This window comes from Capra hircus, chromosome 7, assembly GCF_001704415.2.
Source record: "Capra hircus breed San Clemente chromosome 7, ASM170441v1, whole genome shotgun sequence".
Taxonomy (NCBI): domain Eukaryota; kingdom Metazoa; phylum Chordata; class Mammalia; order Artiodactyla; family Bovidae; genus Capra; species Capra hircus.
In genome coordinates, this window is record NC_030814.1 from 29871576 (window position 1) to 29897198 (window position 25623).

General features: G+C 42.0%; 1 protein-coding gene across 2 annotated transcripts; it reads left to right on the forward strand.

The window, feature by feature from the left end:
* On the forward strand, positions 304–16040 carry ANKRD34B (ankyrin repeat domain 34B). Of its 2 annotated transcripts, XM_005683381.3 has the most exons (4): positions 304–503; positions 1503–1643; positions 3784–3869; positions 11766–16040. In XM_005683381.3, the coding sequence occupies exon 4, from the start codon at positions 11788–11790 to the stop codon at positions 13324–13326; it is 1539 nt and encodes a 512-aa protein (XP_005683438.1). In that variant the 5' UTR covers positions 304–503; positions 1503–1643; positions 3784–3869; positions 11766–11787; the 3' UTR covers positions 13327–16040. The 2 variants fall into 2 exon arrangements, with proteins under 2 accessions (XP_005683438.1, XP_017905554.1); XM_018050065.1 differs by lacking the exon at positions 304–503 and having other exon boundaries at positions 1578–1643; positions 3787–3869; positions 11766–15808.

Sequence of the window (25623 nt, forward strand, 5' to 3'; positions counted from 1 at the left end):
GGTGACCGGCGCCCTGCAGTGGAAAAAACCCTGCCTCCCCTGCTCTGAGCCAAAGATCGCTGTAGCCAAAGCGCGGTGGCCGGGTTGGGGTGTGAGGATATCGGGTGGAGGATACTCGAGGGGACAAAAGGCGGGGCTTCACAGGCCACACTTCGGCCCCCGGGGCCGGAACAGACTTTGGCCCCGCCGCCCCCACCTGCAGCACAGCCCAGAACCCGCGCGTCACTCCCAGCGGAAACGAGGCGCAGCCCGGGCTTCGGGCGAGGTGCGCGCCTCCCGGCCCCCGCCCCGACGCTTCGCAGCTCCGGGTCCGCTGCCCGCATCTCTACGCCGAGCGGGGTCGGGGACAGAGCTGCACCTACCGGGATCTGCGACTCGAGCGGCGGTGCAGCCAGCGGAGACAACATCCCAGCCCGGACGGCGCCCTGGGTCCACCGGCGCGAAGGGTCGGAGCGGAACCGGGAAGGCGGGAGGCGCCCCGCCGACTCGACAGCGCGTCGCAGGTCAGTGTGCGGCGCCGGCTGTGCGGGCTGCACTTAGGAAAACTTTGGTTTGCGTGTCGGCTGCCGGGAGGAGGGCGCGGAGCGCGCAGCCCGGGCCCAGGGCCTCCGTGCGCCCCGCCGGGTATACTTGGGCCCTGGGAGCCGGCATCTCCCGCGCCCTGACACTGCGGAGCCCTGGCGCCCACCGAGGGCCGCCGGAGCGCAGGGTCCTTTCCACAGACTCTGCCCCGCCGAGCCAGGCGCGCTCCGCGGAACCCGCACTCGCCAAACCCACACTCGCGCCTCCCGCAGTCCCCGCCCGTCCTTGGCGGGGGCTCTGCGGCGGCGCGGGCTCGGACCCCGCGGGCGAGCGAGTTTCGCGTCCTTCTCGGCCTTGCAGCCCTGGGGAAGTGACGAGGGCAGCCGGCGGCCGCAGGATATCTGAGAGGATTCGGGCAGGGGCCTCGCGGGCGCGGGTCGGCGCCGCAGCGGGAACGGCGCGCGCTCGACTGCCAGAGCGCGCGGGTCGGAGGGGCAGACTTGGGCGCGTCTCCGCAGGTGCCTGCGGCCGCCTGGCTGTGGGAGGTGCGGGCCGGGCGCGGGGCGCGGGTTAGCTGGGGCTGCGGAGCCGTTTGCAGTCGCTGTCTTCACAAATGCGAGTCGCACAGGGGCCGGCAGCCGGGCCCCCCGAGCCTGTTGGGGCCATACAGCTTTGGCACCGGGACCCCAGGCCCCTTGTCGGAGAACCGGGGTCCAGAGGTGCGCCTGTCCCCAGCAGAGGGGCAGTGGCTTCTCCTCTCAGGCGTGCTATTTCCCAGAAGGAGGGCCGTGTCCCCCGGGCGCGCGGTGCGGGGACAGCTCCGCAGCGGCTCTGGTCAGAACCCCTTCTCGTGGATGGCCATCGCCTCAGCCTGCCAGCTGCGCCCTGGCTCGGAGCAGAGGCGACGAAACGCGCGCCCCGCCCCCATCGGTGTCCCGACGCTGTCGCCCCAGTCACCTTCCTGTGCCCTTCTCCGACAGCTCCTCGGGCTCGCTCCCTCCCCGCTCTCGGGAAAAACTGAGGCAACAACTCCGTTCCGGAGGCCGCGAGGACTGTGAAGACGCCGCCAGAATCCTCGGCAGCCTGGAAATCCCATCACCTTGGTTCCCTGAGACTCGGAGGTATAGGTGTGCATGTCTTTATGTGTGTGTGCTGGGAAGGCGGGGTTGGCGGGGGTGAGGGTTCTGCAGAGGGGTGTGGGGGTGCAGCTTCCCCAGGGCCCAGCACCAGAGACCTGGGGTCGCCTGCAGCAAGTAGAAGTAACCAGCCCTTTGAGGGTACGCGTGGGAAAGACAGCAAACCTTACCAGCTTGGGTCGTTTCTAAATATTTCTTAGGAGCCTGGTGCCAGAGAACACTTTACCTGGCAAGTCATGACGTTCCCTGGGACAATCTCAGTGGCATCTTTTGTTCTAGCTTTGTCCCTTCCCTTTCATAGGGAAGGAGACACATATTTTGCTGGTGGCAGGCAGGCTTGCCTCATTCCAGGTGCAGCTGGCCTCCACATCCTGGCCTGGGCCGCCCACTGCAAGTCTGGACTTTCTCAGACCTGTCTGGGAAGGGTAGGGCAGGAGACCTCCAGTACCTCGGCTGCTGTAACTCAAGGCTGTACTCTTCTCTAGACCTGTGGGCTCTCTTTGCCCACTCTGAGGCAGGGCAGTTGTCTCTGCCCTTCGCTCCTGCAGCAGAGTTAAGCCTCAGATGCCCTGGAGGTAGAATGATGGAGACAGCCTGGTGGGGAGCCTCTGGCAGGGACTGATAGCAATAGGAAGTGGGACTGGGGGACGAGCTTGTCGCAGATTTTTTCCAAGTGTATACAAGAAGCACCCCCTATGGGGAGTGGAGCCTTGCATCTAATTAGCAAGCTCTCCATGTTAGGCCCATAGTAGGTGGAGGACCTGTTGGTTATAGGCACCTTAGCTCCCATTCTCAGACCCCCTAGCCCAGAGCATTCACATTTAGTGATGCATGTTAAGAAACTGTCATGACTGAATTCCTAAGTGGGAAATATATAAGGATCTTATAAAATCCTCACAGTCATTGTCAGTAAATATTATCCCCACTTTAGAAATGGGGAAACAGAGGCTCGGAGGAACAGCTTCTCCAGGGCTGGTAACTTGGGAGGAGACAGAGCCCTAGGCTTTGACACACTGCCTGCTGCCCCCTCTGAGCATGCTCTGGTCCCCTGCACGCAGCACAAAGACAGGGTAACCTGGGGCAAAGATGAGGGACTGAGTTTCCTGCTTGAAACCCATTTGTTAATTTCCAACCCCCTGCCCTGCCCCCGCCCCTTGCTGCCCTTCCTCACCATGGCCAGATAAATATTAATAACTTTTTGGGAGGAAGCATAGATCCTGTTTGGAGGTGGACTAAGAGGCTCAAAGGAAAGTAAAATTTCTTCCTGAATGACAGGAAAACTAGGGGTGGCTTGGGGAGAAAAATGCCGCAGGGAAGACGAAGCCTGTTATCTCCATGATGACTTCTAAAGCACCTTGGCCCCGGTGGCAATGAAGGTTGTGCGTGCTCAGTCACTTTGGTCATGTCCGACTCTTTACGACCCTATGGTCCATAACCTGCCAGGTTCCTCTGTCCGTGGGGATTCTCCAGGGAAGAACACTGGAGTGAGTTGCCATGCCCTCCTCCAGCGGATCTTCCTGACTCAGGGATTGAACCCCCACCCCGCGTCTCCTGCATTACAGGAGGATTCTGTACTGCTGAGCCACTAGGGAAGTCCGTAGATACCACACAAATAAGGTACTCAAAACAGAACTCTACTTTCCTCTGTTTGCCCATTCCTAAAGTGGGGATAAAGTGGGGGAAGCCGGTATCTAAGATACAAGGAGACATAAGAGAAGGAACATGGGAACTCTATTAAGTCCTGGTGAGCAGGAGGGTAAGAGAAGTGACTCTGGGAGTTCTCTGACCTTTCCCCCCTCAGCCACATCAATGGGGCAGACCTCAGCACAGAATGGGGCAGACCAGGTAAATGCCAGAGCTCAACAGTCCTTGCAGGGCAAGCTGAGTCCTATGTGCGTGAGTGCGTGTGTGTGTGTGCGAAAATGCACACACACAGGATTGCCCTGCGTAGAATCCACTCCTAACACTTAACAGATTTATAATCAGTGAAACATGATTAACTGCACAAACACTGTGGGGATGTCTTCCTTAACAGGGAATTAAAAAACTAGACTCCAAATGGGAGAGATGTGTGGAACAAATTATTGGTATTTATGTAGCTCTGAATAGCTTTGATTTCCTTTAGCAGGAACTGACAGCTGGCTGACAGAAAACGCATCCAAGGAGAGAAAAGACATAAGTGCAGTATGAAATTTTGAATAACATTTTCAGGTAACTTTCTATTTCCATTTAGAGTGGGTGTCTGGAGGGGCGAATGTGGTTATGATTTGAATTGCTTCATTTATCTATAGAGATTTTTTAATAGGGCTCATAATTCTGAGATCCAACGCCTTTTACTTCTTTTTCCTACCTCCCAGTACCCTGGTGTCAGGGCAGCGAGCTGGGAATTGCACCATGTAGCCTGTAGACTCTGAGTTTCTTCCGTTTTCAGCACGTGGCTTCCAAGGCTGAAGCCTTCCTAATCAATCTGTTTAGAGAACAACTCTTCACTTCTTGCTTAGGAGAGTGGTTGTCTACTTGGGGTGGTGTAAAGTTCTGAGGGTCCAGTTGTTCTATCCAACCATCCTGTCATGTTCAGCCCTGTGCCTCATTGCCAATTTCTGTGTCATTTGGAACCTCCATGTCCTAAGCTTCCGGGGTCCTGCTGGCAAACTGGCTCCCTTCTCGCTGGGGCCATCTCCCTGGGGGGCTTTACAATGTAGCTTCTACTATGTTAATGCAGTTAACCATGCCACCCCCACCTCTGCCTCCTCAGCATGTTTGAAATTGATCATCTGATATTACCCTCTTTCAGTTTTCTTTGTTCTTCAGAATAGATATCTTTAAAACAAAATAAACGGTAATTTTAGAAGGGCCTTGGGAGATGGAGACCATCCTTGTGACTCAGATGGTGGAGAATATGCCTGCAATGCAGGAGACCTGGGTTCGATCACTGGGTTGGGAAGATCCCCTGGAGAAGATTGAGCGAGGCTGTTAAAGAGTAGAGTAAATATGCCATGATGAATCATGAGCCTTGTTAAAGATAATTTAATTTTAAAATAAAAGCAATTTATCCAGCTGTTTAATAATTAATACCTTATGTTACTCATATCTTTAATGCTGAAATTATTGCATTTGGAAATTATAAGGAAAATGCCCTTAAAGGGGTATCTTATTCCATAGTTCACTTATTAGGTTCCATTTATGTTTGCAAACATTATTTATAGATTCTAGAAAAACAACATTTCAAATTTTTAATGTTATTTAAATAGCCTGTGAGTTAGAGACATGGTGGGCTTCCCCAGTGGCTTAGTTGGTAAAGAATCTGCCTGCAATACAGGAGACCCGGGTTAGATCCTTGGGTTGGGAAGATCCCCTGGAGAAGGAAATGGCAAACTACTCCAGTATTCTTGCCTGGAGAATCCCTGTGGACAGCTCCTCTGGGGGCTACAGTCCTGCCCCCAATCCCTCCCAGCATCAGAGTCTTTTCCAATGAGTCAACTCTTTGCATGAGGTGGCCAAAGTACTGGAGTTTCAGCTTTAGCATCATTCCTTCCAAAGAACCCCCAGGGCCTATCTCCTTTAGAATGGACTGGTTGGATCTTCTTGCAGTCCAAGGGACTCTCAAGAGTCTTCTCCAACACCACAGTTCAAAAGCATCAATTCTTCGGCACTCAGCTTTCTTTATAGTCCAACTCTCACATCTGTCCATGACCACTGGAAAAACCATAGCCTTAACTAGACGGACCTTAGTTGGCAAAGTAATGTCTCTGCTTTTGAATATGCTGTCTAGGTTGGTCATAACTTTTCTTCCAAGGAGTAAGCGTCTTTTAATTTCACGGCTGCAGTCACCGTCTGCAGTGATTTTGGAGCCCCAAAAAATAAAGTCTGATACTGTTTCCGCTGTTTCCCCATCTATTTGCCATGAAGTGATGGGACCAGATGCCATGATCTTCGTTTTCTGAATGTTGAGCTTCAAGCCAACTTTTTCACTCTCCTCTTTCACCTTCATCAAGAGGCTTTTGAGTTCCTCTTCACTTTCTGCCATAAGGGTGGTGTCGTCTGCATATCTGACGTTATTGATATTTCTCCCAGCAATCTTGATTCCAGCTTGTGCTTCTTCCAGCCCAGCGTTTCTCATGATGTACTCTGCATATAAGTTAAATAAGCAGGGTGACAATATACAGCCTTGACGTACTCCTTTTCCTATTTGGAACCAGTCTGTTGTTCCATGTCCAGTTCTAACTGTTGCTTCCTGACCTGCATATAGGTTTCTCAAGAGGCAGTTCAGGTGGTCTGGTATTCCCATCTTTTTCAGAATTTTCCACAGTTTATTGTGATCCACACAGTCAAAGGCTTTGGCATAGTCAATAAAGCAGAAATAGATGTTTTTCTCGAACTTTCTTGCTTTTTCGATGATCCAGTAGCTTAGAAGTCTTTATAATGAGCAAGTTAGGCCTTGTTGTTTTGACAGCCAGCAGTACTCAGGGGCGGGATCTGCCTACAGCTGCATGATAGCCATCCTTGCTAGCTGCCGCCAGCTAGTGGTGCCACTTCCAGCCCTGGAGCCCACAGCATCTTCTCTTTTCACAGGACCACGGCGGAACCACTGCCTGGCTTAGACATCCCAGCCAGCTCCCCTTCTTCTCCCATTGAGAGGGAAACTTTCCCTGTGGGAGAGAAAGTTATGGCAGGAAGTGGCCAGGTTTAGCACTGTGAAGAAAGGTCTGTACATGAGGCTAGGTGAAAAAATTGGATGTTGTTCCAAAAGATTCTTTTAAAACTTTAAAAAAAAAAAAAGAAAGAGGTTTGGCTCCAATACTAGAAACTATATTTAATACTGAAATCTGGTATCTGGCAACTGGTTCTCATTTGAATATCTCTCTCAAATGCTACTTTTGATCAGAGGTGTTTTTACATGATTGATACTATTACCTCTTCTTGAATGGCAGTTACAGAGTAGTTTTTATATTTTATATTATGTTCCAGCTCATTTCTATAAATCGCTTTGCTTTATTAAATCCATTTAAATACATGAAAAATGCTAAAAGAAGGTATTTTTGTGATCACTGTCTCATGTGAGCTCTTTTCAGATGTTTCACATTCTGAATAGACCTCTGAATTGGGCCCCAATCTGTCAGCCAACCATAAATTCCTAGGTTGCAGGTACGTCTGGCTCTGGAATAGCTTTTTTAGAAGGTTGCACAGAGGACAAAAATAATGTATTTTATGTATTACTTTCATTGTATTTATAGATACATATATTGAGTGGTTGTTCTTTGCTTAACATCATTAATGAAACTGAAGTGGAAATGAATAAGTATATCCTTTTGAATACTGTTTATAGGAGCTGACTAGCTGAAATACCTTGAAAGTCTAGGTGTAAATACTATTGAAAACACCAAAAAAAGTGATTTATGTTATGAAAACTGAAACCTAATATGGCCCTTTATAAATTTTAATTATGAGACATTCTTACATAAATATTATGTTCTTTTTTGTATACATGTCTCATTTTACAATAGAGAATAGTAGTATCATATAGAGGAGTATATGAAGTATATACTATTTGTAGAATAAAAATAAAATGGACACCTATATACACACCATCCAGGTTGAGAGACAGAACATCACGTGAATCTTAAAAACCTCTCCGTGTCCCTCCCAAAGTGCATTATTCTCCTGATTCCCACCAAGAGGTCACTTGGTCTTAACTATTATGTAGATCATTCCCTTTGATTCTTTTTCCCCAGTTTCCCACTTGTATATAATCCTTAAGTAGACTATTTTTTTGGTAAACTAGGTAGCAAGCACAAATTAGTTGAATAAAGGAAGATCAGTATTGCCAAAATATGGCAAAAAGTTCTCAGGAGAAGATAAGTTGAACAGTCTCTGGATCTCAGTTCAGCTCAGCATCCCTGAGTGTTTACGAGAGCCCTTCTGGGCAAGGTCATGAGTGAATCCTGGGAAACATGGGTTTACCATGACAAGGCCTCTGGCAGGCGACAGTGTCGACCAGATACTGGATATCCACAGGCAGCGGGTTTTGAGTCTTTCTTCTCCTAAGTTCATGGCTTTCTGGTGGCTCACACAGTAAAGAATCTGCCTGTGGTCCAGGAGACCCAGGTTTGATCCCTGGGTCAGGAAGATCCCCTAGAGAAGGGCATGGCTACCCAGTCCAGTATTCTTGCTTGGAGAATCCCATGGACAGGGGAGCCTGGCAGGCTATAGTCCATAGGGTCTCAAAGAGTTGGGCATGACTGAGCAACTAACACACACACACACATAAACACACACACACCATGACTTATCCTCAGATCTCAGAGCAGGGCAAAGCAGAACATTTGAGCAGGGCTGAAATGAGCGTCATTGGTTGCCCCAGAAAGCAGAGCATGGAGGGGAGAGCAGAGATATGGTGAGGCGAAAGCAAGCTGGGTAAAGAACTGAGGTCAGGCTCACCTGGGCATTTGGTCCTAAGTTAACAAGATGGTAAAATGGCAGTATGATCTCAGAGAGGATGCCTGTCCACATTCATTATCCTGGCATCTCACCATCTTCCTGGGGATCTTTGTTGCTTCTCCTCTGATGATCTCCAGATCTCGTTTCTTCCTTCTTGTTCCACCATTTCATCTTGATAGATCGTATTCTTCAGTAGATTCTTGAAAGTGAATTGGGATTCAATTGAAAGTGATTCCTAATTATTGACTAATGGTTTAGCTAGTAGAGAATTCTAACCTGGGAATCATTTATCCTTCACATTAAAAAAAAAAAAGATATCCCTCTGTTGTCTCTCATTATTGTTGTTGATATATCTGGATCCATTGTAGTTCTTGATCCTCTACGAGGTGAGTTATCCATTCCACTCCCCTTACTTGCCTCCAAACTTGTGGAATCTTCTCTGTTCTCAGTGTTCTGGAAATTTACAACCATGTGCTGTGGTCAGGGTCTGTCTTCATCCATTGTGCTGTGTTCTAATTGGGCCCTTTAAATTCAAGAACTTGTGTCCTTCACATCTAGAAAATTGTCTTGATCTTATTCATCATTTCCTCTCCTGCTCACCCATTCCTCCACCCCCACGATTTTCTCTAGCAGGAACTTCTGTTAGTTGGATCATGGATTTTCTGATCTAGTCCTCTAATTTTCTCATTTTTTTCTTTCTATTCTTTTTGCTTGACTGTGTTAGAGATTTTATCAACGTTATTATTCAACCCTTCTATTGACTTTTGCAGTTTGTATCATGTTTTTATCTTTTGAGAGCTTTTTATGGTCTCTGAATATTCTTTTTAATAGACTGGTATCCTTGTTTCATGGTTACAATATCTTTTTATCCTTTTGAGGATAATGAGTTTTGGAAGCTTTCGTTTTCTGGACTTCTCCAGCTTACATTTTCTATTTGTTCTGGTCTCTACCTTTAATGTAAGAGACATTTTTGTTTGCAGGCTCATGATTAAAGGGCTTGGGTTAAAAAGCTAATGTGAAGCTTTGAGCGTGTGCGTGACGTTTATATCACCCTGTGGGATGATTTGGGTGGCATGCTGAGGAATCCCTGTGATCAGTACTCGAGGTATTTTCTCCTTGGTAGGTCACATTCTTGAGAGAAGCCTATTCTGTTTTCTTCTGAAGAATAAAGATACAGCTGTGGTCCTTCTTAAAGCTGAGTAGGGGAGCAATGCTGTGAGTCCTTTCATATTGATGGTCAGTAAGCATACCATCGTTGTTGTGGCGCAGTGGTAAAGAATCTGTTTGCAGTGCAGGAGATGTGGGTCTGCAAGGGTTCAGTACCTGAATTGGGAAGATCCCTTGGAGAAGGAAATGGCAGCCTGTTCCAGTATTCCTGCCTGAGAAATCCCATGGACAGAGAAGCCTGGCAGGCCACACTCCATGAGGTCATAGAAGAGTCGGACATGACTTAGTGACTAAACAAGAAGCATACAGTCGCTTATTCTCCTGTTTTCTTGTCCTCAGATATACCCAGTGTCTCGCAGTCCAGAGATTCTCCGTTTTACCGTGTGTGGAGAATAAACTTGACATCTTTTGAGGTGGGAGATGACAGTCCTCTGTCTCTGAGTGGCTTGGAGTAGCTAAGTGTTTCTCAAACTTTACTGTGCATGCAAGTCATCTGGGGATCTAGTTGAACCGTAGGCTCTGATTCAGTAGGTCTGGGATCGGAGCCTGAGATTTTGCACATTTGACAAGTTTCAGGTAGTGCTGCTGCTGGTGGTCCAAGCTAGGACCACCACGCTTCTTGTAGCAAGTCCCAGGGATCTAACTGCCTCTCACAGTCCTTCTCCTAACCCTCTAGGAGGGCTATACTCTCCACTTGCTCACTAGTAGTTCCAGAGCCTCCAACTGCTGCCTCTTCGGAGGATCCTGTAGTGGACGCGGGTTAGCTCTCAACTCTGCCCCGATGACTTGAGGCACACAGCCTTTTCAGGTTGGCTGAGTCAGTTACCACTGGCTCGCTTGCTTTCTGGCTTCCAAAACGTTGCTGTCATCTTCTGTCCTTTTCCTGCTATCTTTGTGAGTTTACGTCTTTCTGGAAAAAAAAAAATCTTTACTTTCAGGGGGTTTCAGGCAGGGTTAAAAATTAGATGTGTTTGTTCTGCTGTATCACCCTAAACATAATCATCTGCTGAAGTATTTTCCTAAAGTTGATTATGGTCTTGGTATAAAGCCTGATCTGTGATAAATAACTGTGCTAATTAAAGTCTTCAGGTCTTTGCACAGGAGTGGTCTCTACCTGTCCGTCCCGCCTTTTTCTGCCTGCCAAACTCTTTCACAATCATCAAGGCTTAGCTCAAATGGCTGGTCTCTGTGAAGCCCCCATTCCATCCTCACACTGTTAAAGTCTGTGTGTTCTCATGATTTTAACCCATAACCAGCTGCTTGTTCCAAACAGCTGTATAAGCTCCTCAGGGCTGGGCCCTGTACCGTTATAGCTCAGTGCCCATCACAATATTAAGAGCTTATAGCTGTTTATCACTGAATTAATTTCTGTGTACATGTCGATCCCTTTTTTCTTCACTTTCTTTCTGCTCTCTTCATCTCTTCTTTCTTTTGAGAAGTCATATTTATTATCTGTTTTACTATCCAATAGAAATTCATTGGATAATCTTAAAAGTAAATGAGTAGAATAAATAATCCTTCTCAATTTATCAGAGCTACCAAGTTAAATGAAATAGACTTAAATATTACATAAACTTTTATTTGCTTTTTATCCCTAGCTTCGAGGACTGTTGTAAAACTAACATTTCCTTGGCTCTCGATAAAGATATAATTCTTACCACCTAATGAAATTATCTGCTGAGTGAGTTTGAATCTAAATGATTTAAATAAATTAAACATAAATCATTTTCCGTTTTAATGATAACAATAAAATGTTTATGAAGTCTACGTGTCTTCATTTGTTTTAGCCTAGAAAACTCCTTTGGAGCAGCTGTCAAAATTTAACCCAATAGTACATTGCTAATCCCGTAACCTAGTCAGTATATGATTTAAATAATGGAATCAAGAAAAATGCATAATCACATGCTCATCATTCCTATCTCAGTGTCAGACACGTCAATTCTTCTAACATCTTGTAGTCCAGATATTTTTCATCCTTTAAAAGAAACATCAAAATGCCTCTCAAATTGGAAATCTAGATCTTAATTATACTATTTAATTGAAGAGCATGTTTAAGTAATTTAATGCTAAGAAGTATTTTATATTAAGCTATCATAAACATGCTCTATTTTAGTTGATTCAGTTGCAGTTAAGAAATTTGGCTTTTTTGCTTAAATTTGCATTTTAATATTATTTTTAAAATGTTTTTTCCAGGTAGAAAATAAGATGATGATTATTTAGTTAATGTGGGATTTAGAGAAATACCAGGCTAGTGTTATATCATAAATATTCAATGAAGATTTTTAAAGTAAATTTTAGTTTGAATGCCCTAAAGGTTGTTACTATTCTAAAATTATTTTTAAATTTTGCAATTCACTATTTTGCTCTGTATTTATTAAAGAAGAGTCTTATTTATGTCTTCTTTCTCTAGACATATTTCAGAAATTGTGAATAACAACATGAATATAAATTGAGACATTGATTCCAACTAATCTTTTGTTCTTCATCTTCTTTGATAACCAGGTATTGATTCTGACTTTTGAAGATGGATGAATGTGTAGAAATTTCCAGTGATGGAAATTCCCTAATTAAAGCGGTCCATCAGAGCCGGCTTCGCCTTACAAGACTCTTGTTGGAAGGCGGCGCCTACATCAATGAGAGCAATGACCGTGGGGAAACACCTTTAATGATTGCTTGTAAGACCAAACATGTTGATCACCAGAGTGTCAGTAAAGCCAAAATGGTTAAGTACCTATTAGAAAACAATGCTGATCCCAACATACAGGACAAATCTGGGAAAACTGCCTTAATGCATGCTTGCTTAGAAAAAGCTGGTCCTGAAGTTGTTTCGTTGCTCCTAAAGAGCGGGGCTGACCTCAGCTTGCAAGATCATTCTAGTTCCTCGGCCCTGGTTTATGCTATAAATTCAGAAGATAGAGAGACCCTGAAAGTTCTCCTTAGTGCTTGCAAGGCAAAGGGGAAAGAGGTCATTATCATAACGACAGCAAAATCACCCTCTGGCAGGCACACCACCAAACAGTACTTAAATATGCCTCCTGGGGGTATGGATGGGTGTCATACTCCAGCCACCTGTGCCACTCCTTCAGAAATAGACTTAAAAACAGCCTCATCACCACTTTCACATTCTTCTGAAACTGAAACGACACTTTTTGGCTTTAAAGATCTGGAGCCTGCAGGAAGCAGTGATGATACTGGGGATCGAGGCTCCCCTGTGAGGAAGCCTGCTCTAACCGCTAATGGGCCCAAGCTCCCTCAGGCTCCTCACTGGATCAGGAGTCCTCCTTTATTAATGCACAGAGTGGCCTCCTTACAAGAGGAGCTTCAGGATATTACTCCAGAGGAAGAATTATCTTACAAAGCCAACCGGCTGGCACTTTCCAAGCGATTCATTACTAGGCACCAAAGTATTGATGTAAAAGACACTGCGCATTTGCTAAGAGCCTTTGATCAGGCCAGCTCAAGAAAGATGTCATTTGATGAAGTAAATCATCAGTCATTTTTTTCGGAAGGAAATCAGCAATGCATTGACATCCCAGTGGATCAGGACCCAGACTCTAACCAGACAATATTTGCTTCCACCCTAAGAAGTATAGTTCAAAAAAGAAACTCAGGAGCAAATCACTACAGCTCTGATTCCCAGCTCTCATCTGGTCTTACCCCTGCAGCTTCAGACGAAGGCAAAGCACTTATAGGAAAGAAAAAGATTCTCTCGCCATCTTCTTCCTTGTTGTCAGGGTCCAAAGAATTGCTGGAGAATATCCCCCCAGGTCCCCTGAGCAGGAGAACTCATGCCCTTTTAGAAAGGCGTGGTTCAGGAGCTTTCCCTTTAGATCACAACAGTTCACAAACCAGACCAGGATTCCTGCCACCCTTAAATGTGAACCCTCACCCTCCCATATCAGATATCAATGTCAGCAACAAGATTTCCAGCCTTCTTTCTTGTGGTCAAAAAGTGCTTATGCCAACAGTTCCTATTTTCCCCAAAGAATTCAAAAGTAAAAAGATGCTGTTAAGGAGACAATCATTGCAAACAGAACAAATTAAGCAGTTAGTTAATTTTTAAGACATGGCTAGAAAATACATTTTTGTTCACATTTTATCAGAGAAATACGGAACTGGAAGATTCAAATGTTCATCCTTTTAAAACTTTTAATTGGATAGTTCATAATAGTTAGGGGTTATCAAAATGTACTGTGTACCATCATACTATGCACTGTAGATATACAAATAATAGATAATTTTTGAAAAGAGATTCTCTCAAATAAAATTAAACCAATTTTTTTTAAAAACCTTCCATAGTAAACAAACTTTATGTGGTCCAAGTTTTTAATTTAAACAAAAATAAGCAAAACAAAGAAGGTTACATATGTTGGAGATAACTTAAGAGTTTTCAATTTTGCCAAAATTTTACTAGGAAACATTGTGTTCAAATCAGTAATTTTTTAAAAAGCATTTCAAGATTGTAATTTGCCATGATGCCAACATCATAAAAGAAAACATTAACAGCTATAAAGTGTTCTATGATCAATAAGCCTAAGCTACAAAGAAAGAATGAACTAATTCCTGAAAAATCTTAACTCCAGGTAGGTGACAATCTAATTAATATTTTTAATGGTCAACCAAATAGTAGACAAGGCAGCTAATATGTGTTGTCAGCTTAATCAGTGTCAAAATGGCAGATCTGAGTTTTATAAGCTAGTTATAATCTATGCCAAATGTTTGTGTGTTATTTTTTGCTTTGCCTTTTTTTTAAATAGGATCTTTTCTGCTTTTTATTCTATTTCCCAAGAGCAAATATAGTAAGACTAAAGCAAGAATAAAATACATTTAAAATACATAAAATATTAGAGGCAGTGAAAAGAAATTATAACAACAAAAACGTTAGTTTGTTGCTTGACATTGTGACAGAGTTTACTGAAACTTCTTCCAGATACTAAGCTTCTGCAGTATTGAATTTATAGGATTATTAGTCAAAGGAACATTTCTGTTCATTTGCTGTTGACAGAACATTTTTTCTTATTTCATATTATGGACATTTTCAATCACACAAAAGTAGAATAGTTCAATGAGCCTTCATATGTACAGTGTAATAGAGTATTGATTTTTTTAAAACATGAAGGCATTTTGGAATAATATTAACTCTTTAGTCCATAAACTCAATGTGGATCCAGATTTTTTTTTTATCCTCATATAATGTCCTTTATGTATCTTTATGACATTTGTTTTAAAGTCTGTTTTTTCTGAAATGAGTATTGCTGCCTCCAATTTCTTGTCATTTCCGTTTGCAAGAAATATCTTTTTTCCATCCCCTTACTTTAAATTTATGTGTGTCCTTCCCCCCAGACGGGTCATTTGTAGGCAGCATATTGAAAGCTCTTGTTTTCTTATCCTATCAACCACTCTGCATCTTTCAATTGGAGCATTTAATCCATGGACATTTAAGGTCATTACTGATAGGTGTGTATTTATTGCCTTTGTAAACCTTGTTTTCCAGGTAATTTTTTGTTTCTTCTTTGTTCCTTTTTAAAAATATTTGTTTTTCCTTTTGTAGTTTGATGAGTTTCATCTTTGTGTGCTGATGTTCTCTTCTTTTTGGTGTTTGTGAATCTGATGAATGTTTCTGATATGTGTTTCTCCAGTGTGTTAATCCACTGCTTTATCTACTTGCAGTTCGGTTACCTATTACTATATCTTAGTGCAGTGCCGTTCAGTTCAGTGTGCACATGCTTAGTCACGTCCAACTCTGCAATCCCAGGGGCTGTAGCCCACCAGACTCCTCTGTCCATGGAATTTTCCAGGCAAAACTACTCGAGTGAGTTTTTGCCCTTTTTTTTTTAATGTTATTTTATGGAATTCTTTCTCTGTATCTTTTCATCCCCGTTATTGTTTTTTGAAGCTTAGTCGTAGATTCCCAATGACAAGATAATACAACTGTTAAAAACATTTCTTGTTTTCTTTTATCAAACTATATTCTTGTCTTTCTAAAGATAACCAAAAAAAAAAAAAGTTTGGGATTTATCACAAGAGAAACTAAATGCTTGCTTTGTTGTAAAAAAGAAAAACTGATTATTAGATTATATTAGGTTAGCTAAAATACAGAAAGCCAGTAGAAATTTAATTACAAAATGTATTAAGTATTTGGTCAATATTAAAGAATATCTTTTTATTTCTGAGATATAATTATTAGATATTTATATAATTAGAATAATAAGGGTAATTTCCTTAGTGTGACATTCTAATCATCTAGTATTTAGGACCTGTGAATAATTTCTAACAAAATAAATGAATGTGATGCTACTATCATAAAATATTATGGATATATTAGCTACATGATTTCAAAATATGGTGTCTATACAGAGTCCTTATTTCAAGTTAGCAATTTTACAACAAAGAGTAAATCAAACTATACAGAACCTAAAAATATTAAAGTGTATTAATTTGAGGTCCTAGCAATTGACATGATGCTTTTCTTTATAACTTGATATAAGCAAGTTGTATAACATAGTAATTAATTTCTTGTGGCTTTTATTTGAAAAATAAATGGAAACTGGAAGTTTTCCATTTAATATTTTGAAAAACATTAATATTAATTGCATTAAAAGTATTTTTTGGTTCAGAACTTAGAATCGTGCCTGATGTTTATAGGTAACTCAACCCTTTTTGGAAGTTTTAATACTGAGAAAAGTTCTTGGCTTTAAGTTGTAAGAATACAGTTTGGAAGAATATGTAGTTTGATTAGTTCATAACCAAAATGATATCAATAAAGATTTAAATGTCATTTTGAGTATCAGTGCTGTTTTTTACTTTTCAGTATTTAGTACACATACTAATGATAAAAATTAACATAATCTGAAAAGAAATTGTGCCATATACATTTTCTTTGAGTAAATAGAAAACTAAGAAAGAATAACTTTTGTTGTCACTCTTATCCCAACATGAAAATAATATTTAATAGTATAAAACTTTTTTGGCCATATTTGGGGGAGTTTTTAGTCTTCTGTCAATCCTAGGAACATTTTAGGGTCATTGTTTGAGCCTGGTTGTAAAGTCATCCTGTGGGACTCAATTGAGATTAGACAGCTGACCTTAATACTGAAAGGACTGATGACTGACTTGGTCCAAATCCTCCAGATTAAGAAAAACAACTAAAGCCAGAAAATTGAAGTTACAAAAATATTTCAAATATTTTACCTATCCTAGGAAGATGACAGTCACTTTTGGAAATAGGCTGAGGATAGATGTTACTCAAAGATTTAACAAAAGAGATTCCTTTGATTGACTAACCACCAAAGTCTTATCAACCTTGAAGATTTTTTGAGAAAGGCTTTACTTATTGACAATTCTAGATTCATTGGGACAAGATGAAAACTAATGATTGAAATTCCTTTTTTGAATTTCAGTCATCCATGCAACTTCTTAGCTTTATTTTCGTGTTTATTCAATGTTAGCTTTAGTGGCATAAATATAAATTTTGATTGTCAGGCAACACATTTCAAAAAGGCTCTTCTCAATTTCTTTTAAAAAAAAATTCTGTATTATCCCTACAGCTTTGGGTCCTATAAATATGAGGAATCTGATATTCAAGGGAAGAACAATTCCACCAAGGGATTCAATCACAGTCCACCAAAATGGAAACTGATAACCATCTGATCATTCCTGGTTCCTTCACAGGAGAAAAAGGTTTCATGACACTGGTTGGAATAAATACGGGTAGAATATGAGGAACTCACTGGGGACCCCCTTGCATTATCATCAGTTCACTTCAGTTCAGTTCATTCACTCAGTCGTGTCTGACTCTTTGCAACCCCACGAATTGCAGCACGCCAGGCCTCCCTGTCCATCACCATCTCCTGGAGTTCACTCAAACTGACATCCATTGAGTCGGTAATGCCATCCAGCCATCTCATCCTCTGTCATCCCCTTTTCCTCCTGCCAATCCCTCCCAGCATCAGAGTCTTTTCCAATGAGGCAACTCTTTGCATGAGGTGGCCAAAGTACTGGAGTTTCAGCTTTAGCATCATTCCTTCCAAAGAACACCCAGGGCTCATCTCCTTCAGAATGGACTGGTTGGATCTCCTTGCAGTCCAAGGGACTCTCGAGTCTTCTCCAAACAGTTCAAAAGCATCAATTCTTCAGCACCCAGCTTTCTTCACAGTCCAACTCTCGCATCCAAACATGACCACTGGAAAAACCATAGCCTTGATTAGATGGACCTTTGTTGGCAAAGTAATGTCTCTGCTTTTGAATATGCTATCTAGTTGGTCATAACTTTTCTTCCAAGGAGTAAGTGTCTTTTAATTTCATGGCTGCAGTCACCATCTGCAGTGATTTTGGAGCCCCCTAAAAGTCTGACACTGTTTCCACTGTTTCCCCATTATTTCCCATGAAGTGATGGGACCAGTTGCTGTGATCTTAGTTTTTTGAATGTTGAGCTTTAAGCCAACTTTTTCACTCTCCTCTTAGCCAGTGGTAAATGTAGGTTATCCCAGTTGCACACAAATGGAGCATTGAGGCATCAGAATTCTCAAGAGTGAAGAGATGGGAGTACACCACCAGGTACATTCTTGGCTGTTTCTGCCCTTCTGTTAGAAGGGGCAGCCTAAGGCATCATATCATCCCATTGGTTCCCTTACTCCCAGACAGTAAACTGGATGAAAGATGGACAAGTGACCCAAAGGAACAAAGGCACAAACTGGGATGAACCAGTGGGAGTTTTCTCTCAGTAATCTGAGTTTGTCTTGTGGCACACTGGAGTTTGTGACCTCCCACTGCTGAGGACCTTGTCTTAGTTGCTTAGGACAGTGGTCTTAGTTTTTGCCCTTCCTGCCACCTAGGTGTTCAACGTTTCTCTGAATTTTCTGGATATTTCTCTTATGGTAAGTTCTTCCCTAGCCTCAGTTATTTGAGTTAATTTGAGTGGGATCCTATTAATACATCCAAAATGTTTCAGAACAAGACAGTACCTAAAGCAGTATCAGTTGGATCAAAATGGAAAATATGGTCCAGAAAGAAGATAATCATTATCAAAACAAGGACTTCATGGTTCATGCCAAGAGAGTTATAAGGCAGCTTTGACACCTAAGGCTTCAGCTTTAAAGAGTGTATCAGGAGACAATATCTTTATCAGTGATCATAGCATGTCACAGAGGTTCTTTAGTACAATGCCTGGCGTATATTACACACCACATTTTTACTGCTTATCATAAATATAAGGATAAGGGAATTTTAAAAACTAGAAAACATTTGATAAGTTGGTAAGACAAAGGTTATAATTATTCTCTTTCCCCTACAATGTTACAAATGGGTCATTATTTTATACACCCTTTAACTAAAAAACAACTTCAACATACTTCTGTACTGTTTGAATCTTAAAATTGCTTGTGTATATATATTTCAATTTAAAGGCTAATAGGGAATTCCCTGATTGTCTGGTGATTAGGACTTTGAGCTCTCACTGCCAATGGCAGAGTTCAATCCCTGGCTGGGGAGCTAAGATTCCACAACTGAGTGGTGCGGCCAAGAAATAAAAAAATAAAGACTAATAAAACTATTTTTCAAGGATTGAATATGTTTAGACACAAAATACATTTAAATTAGAGATACCAAGGGAAAATTTCATGCAAAGATGGGCTCCATAAAGGACAGAAATGGTATGGACCTAACAAAAACAGAAGATATTAAGAAGAGGTGGCAAGAATACACAGAAGAACTATACAAAAAAGATCTTCATAAGATAATCACAATGGTGTGATCACTCACCTAGAGCCAGATATCCTGGAAAGTGAAGTCAAGCGGGCCTTAGGAAGCATCACTATGAACAAAGCAAGTGGAGGTGATGGAATTCCAGTTGAGCTATTTCAAATCCTAAAAGGTGATGCTGTGAAAGTGTTGCACTCAATATGCCAGCAAATTTGGAAAACTCAGCAGTGGCCACAGGACTGGAAAAGGTCAGTTTTCATTGCAGTCACAAAGAAAGGCAGTGCCAAAGAATGCTCAAACTGCCGCACAATTGTACTCATCTAGCAAAGCAATACTAATACACGCTAGCAAAGTAATACTCAAAATTCTCCAAGCCAGGCTTCAACAGTACATGAACCGTGAACTTCCAGATGTTCAAGCTGGTTTTAGAAAAGGCAGAGGAATCAGAGATCAAATTGCCAACATCCACTGGATCATCAAAAGAGCAACAGAGTTCCAGAAAAACATCTATTTCTGCTTTATTGACTATGCCAAAGCCTTTGACTGTGTGGATCACAATAAACTGGAAAATTCTTCAAGAGATGGGAATACCAGACCACCTCACCTGCCCCTTGAGAAACCTATATGCAGGTCAGGAAGCAACAGTTAGAACTGGATATGGAACAACACACTGGTTCCAAATTGTGAAAGGAGTACGTCAAGGCTGTATATTGTCACCCTGCTTATTTAACTTCTATGCCGAGGACATCATGAGAAACGCTGGGCTGGAAGAAGCACAAGCTGGAATCAAGATTGCTGGGAGAAATATCAAAACCTCAGATATGCAGACGACACCACCCTTATGACAGAAAGTGAAGAAGAACTAAAGAGCTTCTTGATGAAAGTGAAAGAGGAGAGTGAAAAAGCTGGTTTAAAACTCAACATTCAGAAAACAAAGATCATGGCATCTAGTCCCATCACTTCATGGCAAATAAATGGAGAAACAGTGGAAACAGTGAGAGACTTTACGTTTTTGGGCTCCAAAATCACTGCAGATGGTGACTGCAGCCATGAAATTAAAAGACACTTTCTCCTTGGAAAGAAAGTTATGACCAACCTAGACAGCATATTAAAAAGCAGAGACATTACTTTGTCAACAAAGGTTCGTCTAGTCAAGGGTATGGTTTTTCCAGTGGTCATGTATGGATGTGAGAGTTGGACTGTAAAGAATGCTGAGTGCTGAAGAAATTGATGATTTTTGAACTGTGGTGTTAGACAAGACTTTTGAGAGTCCCTTGGACTGCAAGGAGATCCAACCAGTCCATCCTAAAGATCAGTCCTGGGTGTTCATTGGAAGGACTGATGTTGAAGCTGAAACTCCAATACTTTGGCCACCTGATGCGAAGAGTTGACTCATTTGAAAAGACCCTGATGCTGCGATGAACATTGGGGTACATGTGTCTCTTTCAATTCTGGTTTCCTCAGTGTGTATGCCCAGCAATGGGATTGCTGGGTCATAAGGTAGTTCTATTTGCAATTTTTTAAGGAATCTCCACACTGTTCTCCATAGTGGCTGTACTAGTTTGCATTCCCACCAACAGTGTAGGAGGGTTCCCTTTTCTCCACACCCTCTCCAGCATTTATTGCTTGCAGATTTTTGGATCGCAGCCATTCTGACTGGTGTGAAGTGGTACCTCATTGTGGTTTTGATTTGCATTTCTCTAATAATGAGTGATGTTGAGCATCTTTTCATGTGTTTGTTAGCCATCTGTATGTCTTCTTTGGAGAAATGTCTATTTAGTTCTTTGGCCCATTTTTTGATTGGGTCATTTATTTTTCTGGAATTGAGCTGCAGAAGTTGCTTGTATATTTCTGAGATTAGTTGTTTGTCAGTTGTTTCATTTGCTATTATTTTCTCCCATTCAGAAGGCTGTCTTTTCACCTTGCTTATAGTTTCCTTTGTTGTGCAGAAGCTTTTAATTTTAATTAGATCCCATTTGTTTATTTTTGCTTTTATTTCCAGAATTCTGGGAGGTGGATCACAGAGGATCCTGCTGTGATTTATGTCTGAGAGTGTTTTGCCTATGTTCTCCTCTAGGAGTTTTATAGTTTCTGATCTTACATTTAGATCTTTAATCCATTTTGAGTTTATTTTTGTGTGCGGTGTTAGAAAGTGATCTAGTTTCATTCTTTTACAAGTGGTTGACCAGTTTTCCCAGCACCACTTGTTAAAGAGATTGTCTTATAATAGCCAGGACATGGAAACAACCTAGATGTCCATCAGCAGATGAATGGATAAGAAAGCTGTGGTACATATACACAATGGAGTATTACTCAGCTGTTAAAAAGAATTCATTTGAATCAGTTCTGATGAGATGGATGAAACTGGAGCCAATTATACAGAGTGAAGTAAGCCAGAAAGAAAAACACCAATACAGTATACTAACACATATATATGGAATTTAGGAAGATGGCAATGACGACCCTGTATGCAAGACAGGAAAAAAGACACAGATGTGTATAATGGACTTTTGGACTCAGAGGGAGAGGGAGAGGGTGGGATGATTTGGGAGAATGGGAATTCTAACATGTATACTGTCATGTAAGAATTGAATCGCCAGTCCATGTCTGACGTAGGGTGCAGCATGCTTGGGGCTGGTGCATGGGGATGACCCAGAGAGATGTTGTGGGGAGGGAGGTGGGAGGGGGGTTTATGTTTGGGAACGCATGTAAGAATTAAAGATTTTAAAATTTAAAAAATAAAAAAAAATTTAAAAATTAAAAAAAAATTAAATTCTCAAAAAGGACAAAAAAAAAAAAAAAAAAAGAAAAGACCCTGATGCTGGGAAAGATTGAGGGCAGGAGAAGAAGGGGACGACAGAGGATGAGATGGTTGGATGGCATCACCGACTTAATGGACATGAGTCTGAGTAAACTCTGGGAGTTGGTGATGAACAGGGAGGCCTGGAGTGCTTCAGTTCATGGGGTCTCAGAGTCAGACACGACTGAGTGACTGAAATGACTGACTGACTGACATAGATTTTACAGCTTTAAGAAACAATGCTAGAACTATCAAGCAGAAATGGCATGAACCTTTTATCCACAAATGCTGAACACATGAAACACCTTGAGACATTCACACATTTTGTTCTTAGAACTCTACAGTATTAAAAATTAGAACCTCAAATGGTTTTTGTTGTTATTTTGTATATCTGGGTTATGTGTATCAATATTTACTACATTAAAATTTAAAACTGGGCCATTTAAAAATATTGTTGTAAAATGCCAAACCCATTACACATTAGCATTAATATTTTATGAAAAATAACTACATTTTCCAAAATATATCTAGTGAGAAGAGTGGCAGTGTTTCATGCTTTTGCAGTCTCTTTAATGTCCGACTTAATAGAAAACAGCTGGATTCTCAACTGTGTTTCTGCTTCAGTCTGTTGTAAAATGTTTAGTGGAAACATGAGGAAAATATGGCAGCATGCAGATATATATAAAAGGAAGGAATAACTTAATATCCTTTTCAGATAATTGTAGATCATCTTTCTTGATACTGTACTCATACTAATTGAGTAGGTGGTAGTTTCTTAAACGGTTAGTTGTAGTATAGAATCTGAAGCCACACCATTTTCACTTTTTATTACATTAAATTTTCCTGCTTTGACTTGCACTTTGAATGGATTCCTTATCCAAGCAAGACCTTATAATATCATGCACTAGTAATTTGTAAAACAATAATTCATTGAGTTATGCAGATATTCTAAGTGTTGACCCATTGCAGTATGTAACATTAAAAAAAATAACATTTATTAATATCACCACTGATATCAAAGTCCTTAAGTATTGGGAATTGTCAAGCTCACAACGATGGTTCAAGTTTAGTTAAATTCTGATTTTACGTGTAAAACCTCAGGTTTTATCATTGGTGGCAGATACTGTCAGTTGTTTTCCTTTAAGTGACAAGCTTGCTTTGTTCATTTTTGAGAAAATATCTGCCAATTACCCAAGACTAAGTAACTGGGCTGTCAGTTGTCCTTTCAAGTAAATATTTTTTCCATGAAAAAAAAATGGCTGGTTCAGTTTGCATCAAGGGCTTTTCTTTAAAACAAGTCCTGAACTTCAGTACAACAGAGCTGTACTCTACCTCAATTCCATCACATGGAATCTTAAAAAGATATGTACTCAGGATCAAGATTTACTGAAATGACTGACTATTGCTGAATCATCGATGATATTCCTGCGTTCTTTTTGTTTTCACGTGTGGGGCAGTGGAGATTATGACTGATAGTCGATGCCATGAATTTGATTCATGCTAGGGGCTTTCCTGGTGGCTCACACAGTAAAGAATCCACCTGCAATGCGGGAGACCTGGGTTTGATTCCTGGGTTGGGAAGATCCCCTGGAGGATGGCATGACAACCCACTCCGGTATTCTTGCCTGGAGAAGCCCCATGGGCAAGAAGAGCCTGGTGGGCTACCATCCATGAGGTCACAAAGAGTCGGACACGACTGAATGACTAAGCACAGCACACCAGCTATCAATGGCTGAACCTAACATTCTTTTTTCTGCCATCAGTGCAAATGTCAACACAGTGAGACGGGCAATTTCACAAATGGTTTTGATCTCATCTCCCTTCTAAAAGCATCTCAGGGACACTGAGGGGTTTGTGGGCCACACATTAGGAACCACTGATCTAAGAGAATTGCTGAGGTTTTGTGTCATCCATCAACCATTCATCCATCATTTGTTAAGGGCCTGTTCTGACCAGGTATCATACAAAAATGATGAATAACCTCTCCCCCAACAGCACAGTTGAGGGCAAAACACAAACCCATAAAATAGTCATAGTCTAGCAGAGGATGTGCACCAGGAGAAAGCCCTGGGAAAGCCATGAAAGACCTTATAGAAACCTCGGCTTAGGGACAGAGCTCAATAGGCTCTGTGAAGAGATCACACCCTTCAACTTTAATTCAGAATTTTTTGATTAGCTCTTGAATTCACAAAGTGGAAACAGACTCTCACACTAAATACTTGAATTAAATTTTCTAAATTCTTACTACATTATGTGATCCCAACAAGGGATAAAGAAGAAAGGGGCAATGACCAGCCTTTATGAAGATTCTATCAGTTCAGTTCAGTCGCTCAGTCGTGTCCGACTCTGCCACCCCATGAATCTCAGCACACCAGGCATCCCTGTCCATCACCAACTCCCGGAGTTCACTCAGACTCACGTCCATTGAGTCTGTGATGCCATCCAGCCATCTCATCCTCGGTCGTCCCCTTCTCCTCCTGCCCCCAATCCCTCCCAGCATCAGAGTCTCTTCCAATGAGTCAACTCTTCGCATGAGGTGGCCAAAGTACTGGAGTTTCAGCTTTAGCATCATTCCTTCCAAAGAAATCCCAGGGCTGATCTCCTTCAGAATGGATTGGTTGGATCTCCTTGCAGTCCAAGGGACTCTCAAGAGTCTTCTCCAACACCACAGTTCAAAAGCGTCAATTCTTTGGTGCTCAGCTTTCTTCACAGTCCAACTCTCACATCCATACATGACCACTGGAAAAACCATAGCTTTGACTAGACGGACCTTTGTTGGCAAAGTAATGTCTCTGCTTTTGAATATCCTATCTAGGTTGGTCATAACTTTCTTTCCAAGGAGTAAGCGTCTTTTAAAATTTCACGGCTGCAATAACCATCTGCAGTGATTTTGGAGCCCCCCAAAATAAAATCTGACACTGTTTCCACTGTTTCCCCATCTATTTCCAATGAAGTGATGGGACCAGATGTCATGATCTTCATTTTCGGAATGTTGAGCTTTAGGCCAACTTTTTCACTCTCCTCTTTCACTTTCATCAAGAGGCTTTTCAGTTCCTCTTCACTTTCTGCCATAAGGGTGGAGTCATCTGCATATCTGAGGTTATTGATATTTCTCCCGGCAATCTTGATTCCAGCTTGTGTTTCTTCCAGCCCAGCGTTTCTCATGATGTACTCTGCATATAAGTTAAATAAGCAGGGTGACAATATACAGCCTTGATGCACTCCTTTTCCTATTTGGAAGCAGTCTGTTGTTCCATGTCCAGTTCGAACTGTTGCTTCCTGACCTGCATACAGATTTCTAAAGAGGCAGGTGAGATGGTCTGGTATTCCCATCTCTTTCAGAATTTTCCACAGTTTCTTGTGACCCACACAGTCAAAAGCTTTGGCATAGTCAATAAAGCAGAAATAGATGTTTTTCTGGAACTCTCTTGCTTTTTCAATGATCCAGCGGATGTGGGCAATTTGATCTCTGGTTCCTTTGCCTTTTCTAAAACCAGCTTGAATATCAGGAAGTTCACGGTTCACGTATTGCTGAAGCCTGGCTTGGAAAATTTTGAGCATTACTTTACTTGCGTGTGAGATGAGTGTAATTGTGCGGTAGTTTGAGCATTCTTTGGCATTGCCTTTCTTTGGGATTGGAATGAAAACTGACCTTTTCCAGTCCTGTGGCTACTGCTGAGTTTTCCAAATTTGCTGGCATATTGAGTGTAGCACTTTCACAGCATCATATTTCAGGATTTGAAATAGCTCAGCTGGAATTCCATCACCTCCACTAGCTTTGTTCATAGTGATGCTTTCTAAGGCCCACTTGACTTCACATTCCAGGATATCTGGCTCTAGGTGAGTGATCACACCATCATA

Coding starts and splice junctions, on each gene's coding strand:
- ANKRD34B (XM_005683381.3), top strand. CDS start 11,788: ATGGATGAATGTGTAGAAATTTCCAGTGATGGAAATTCCCTAATTAAA.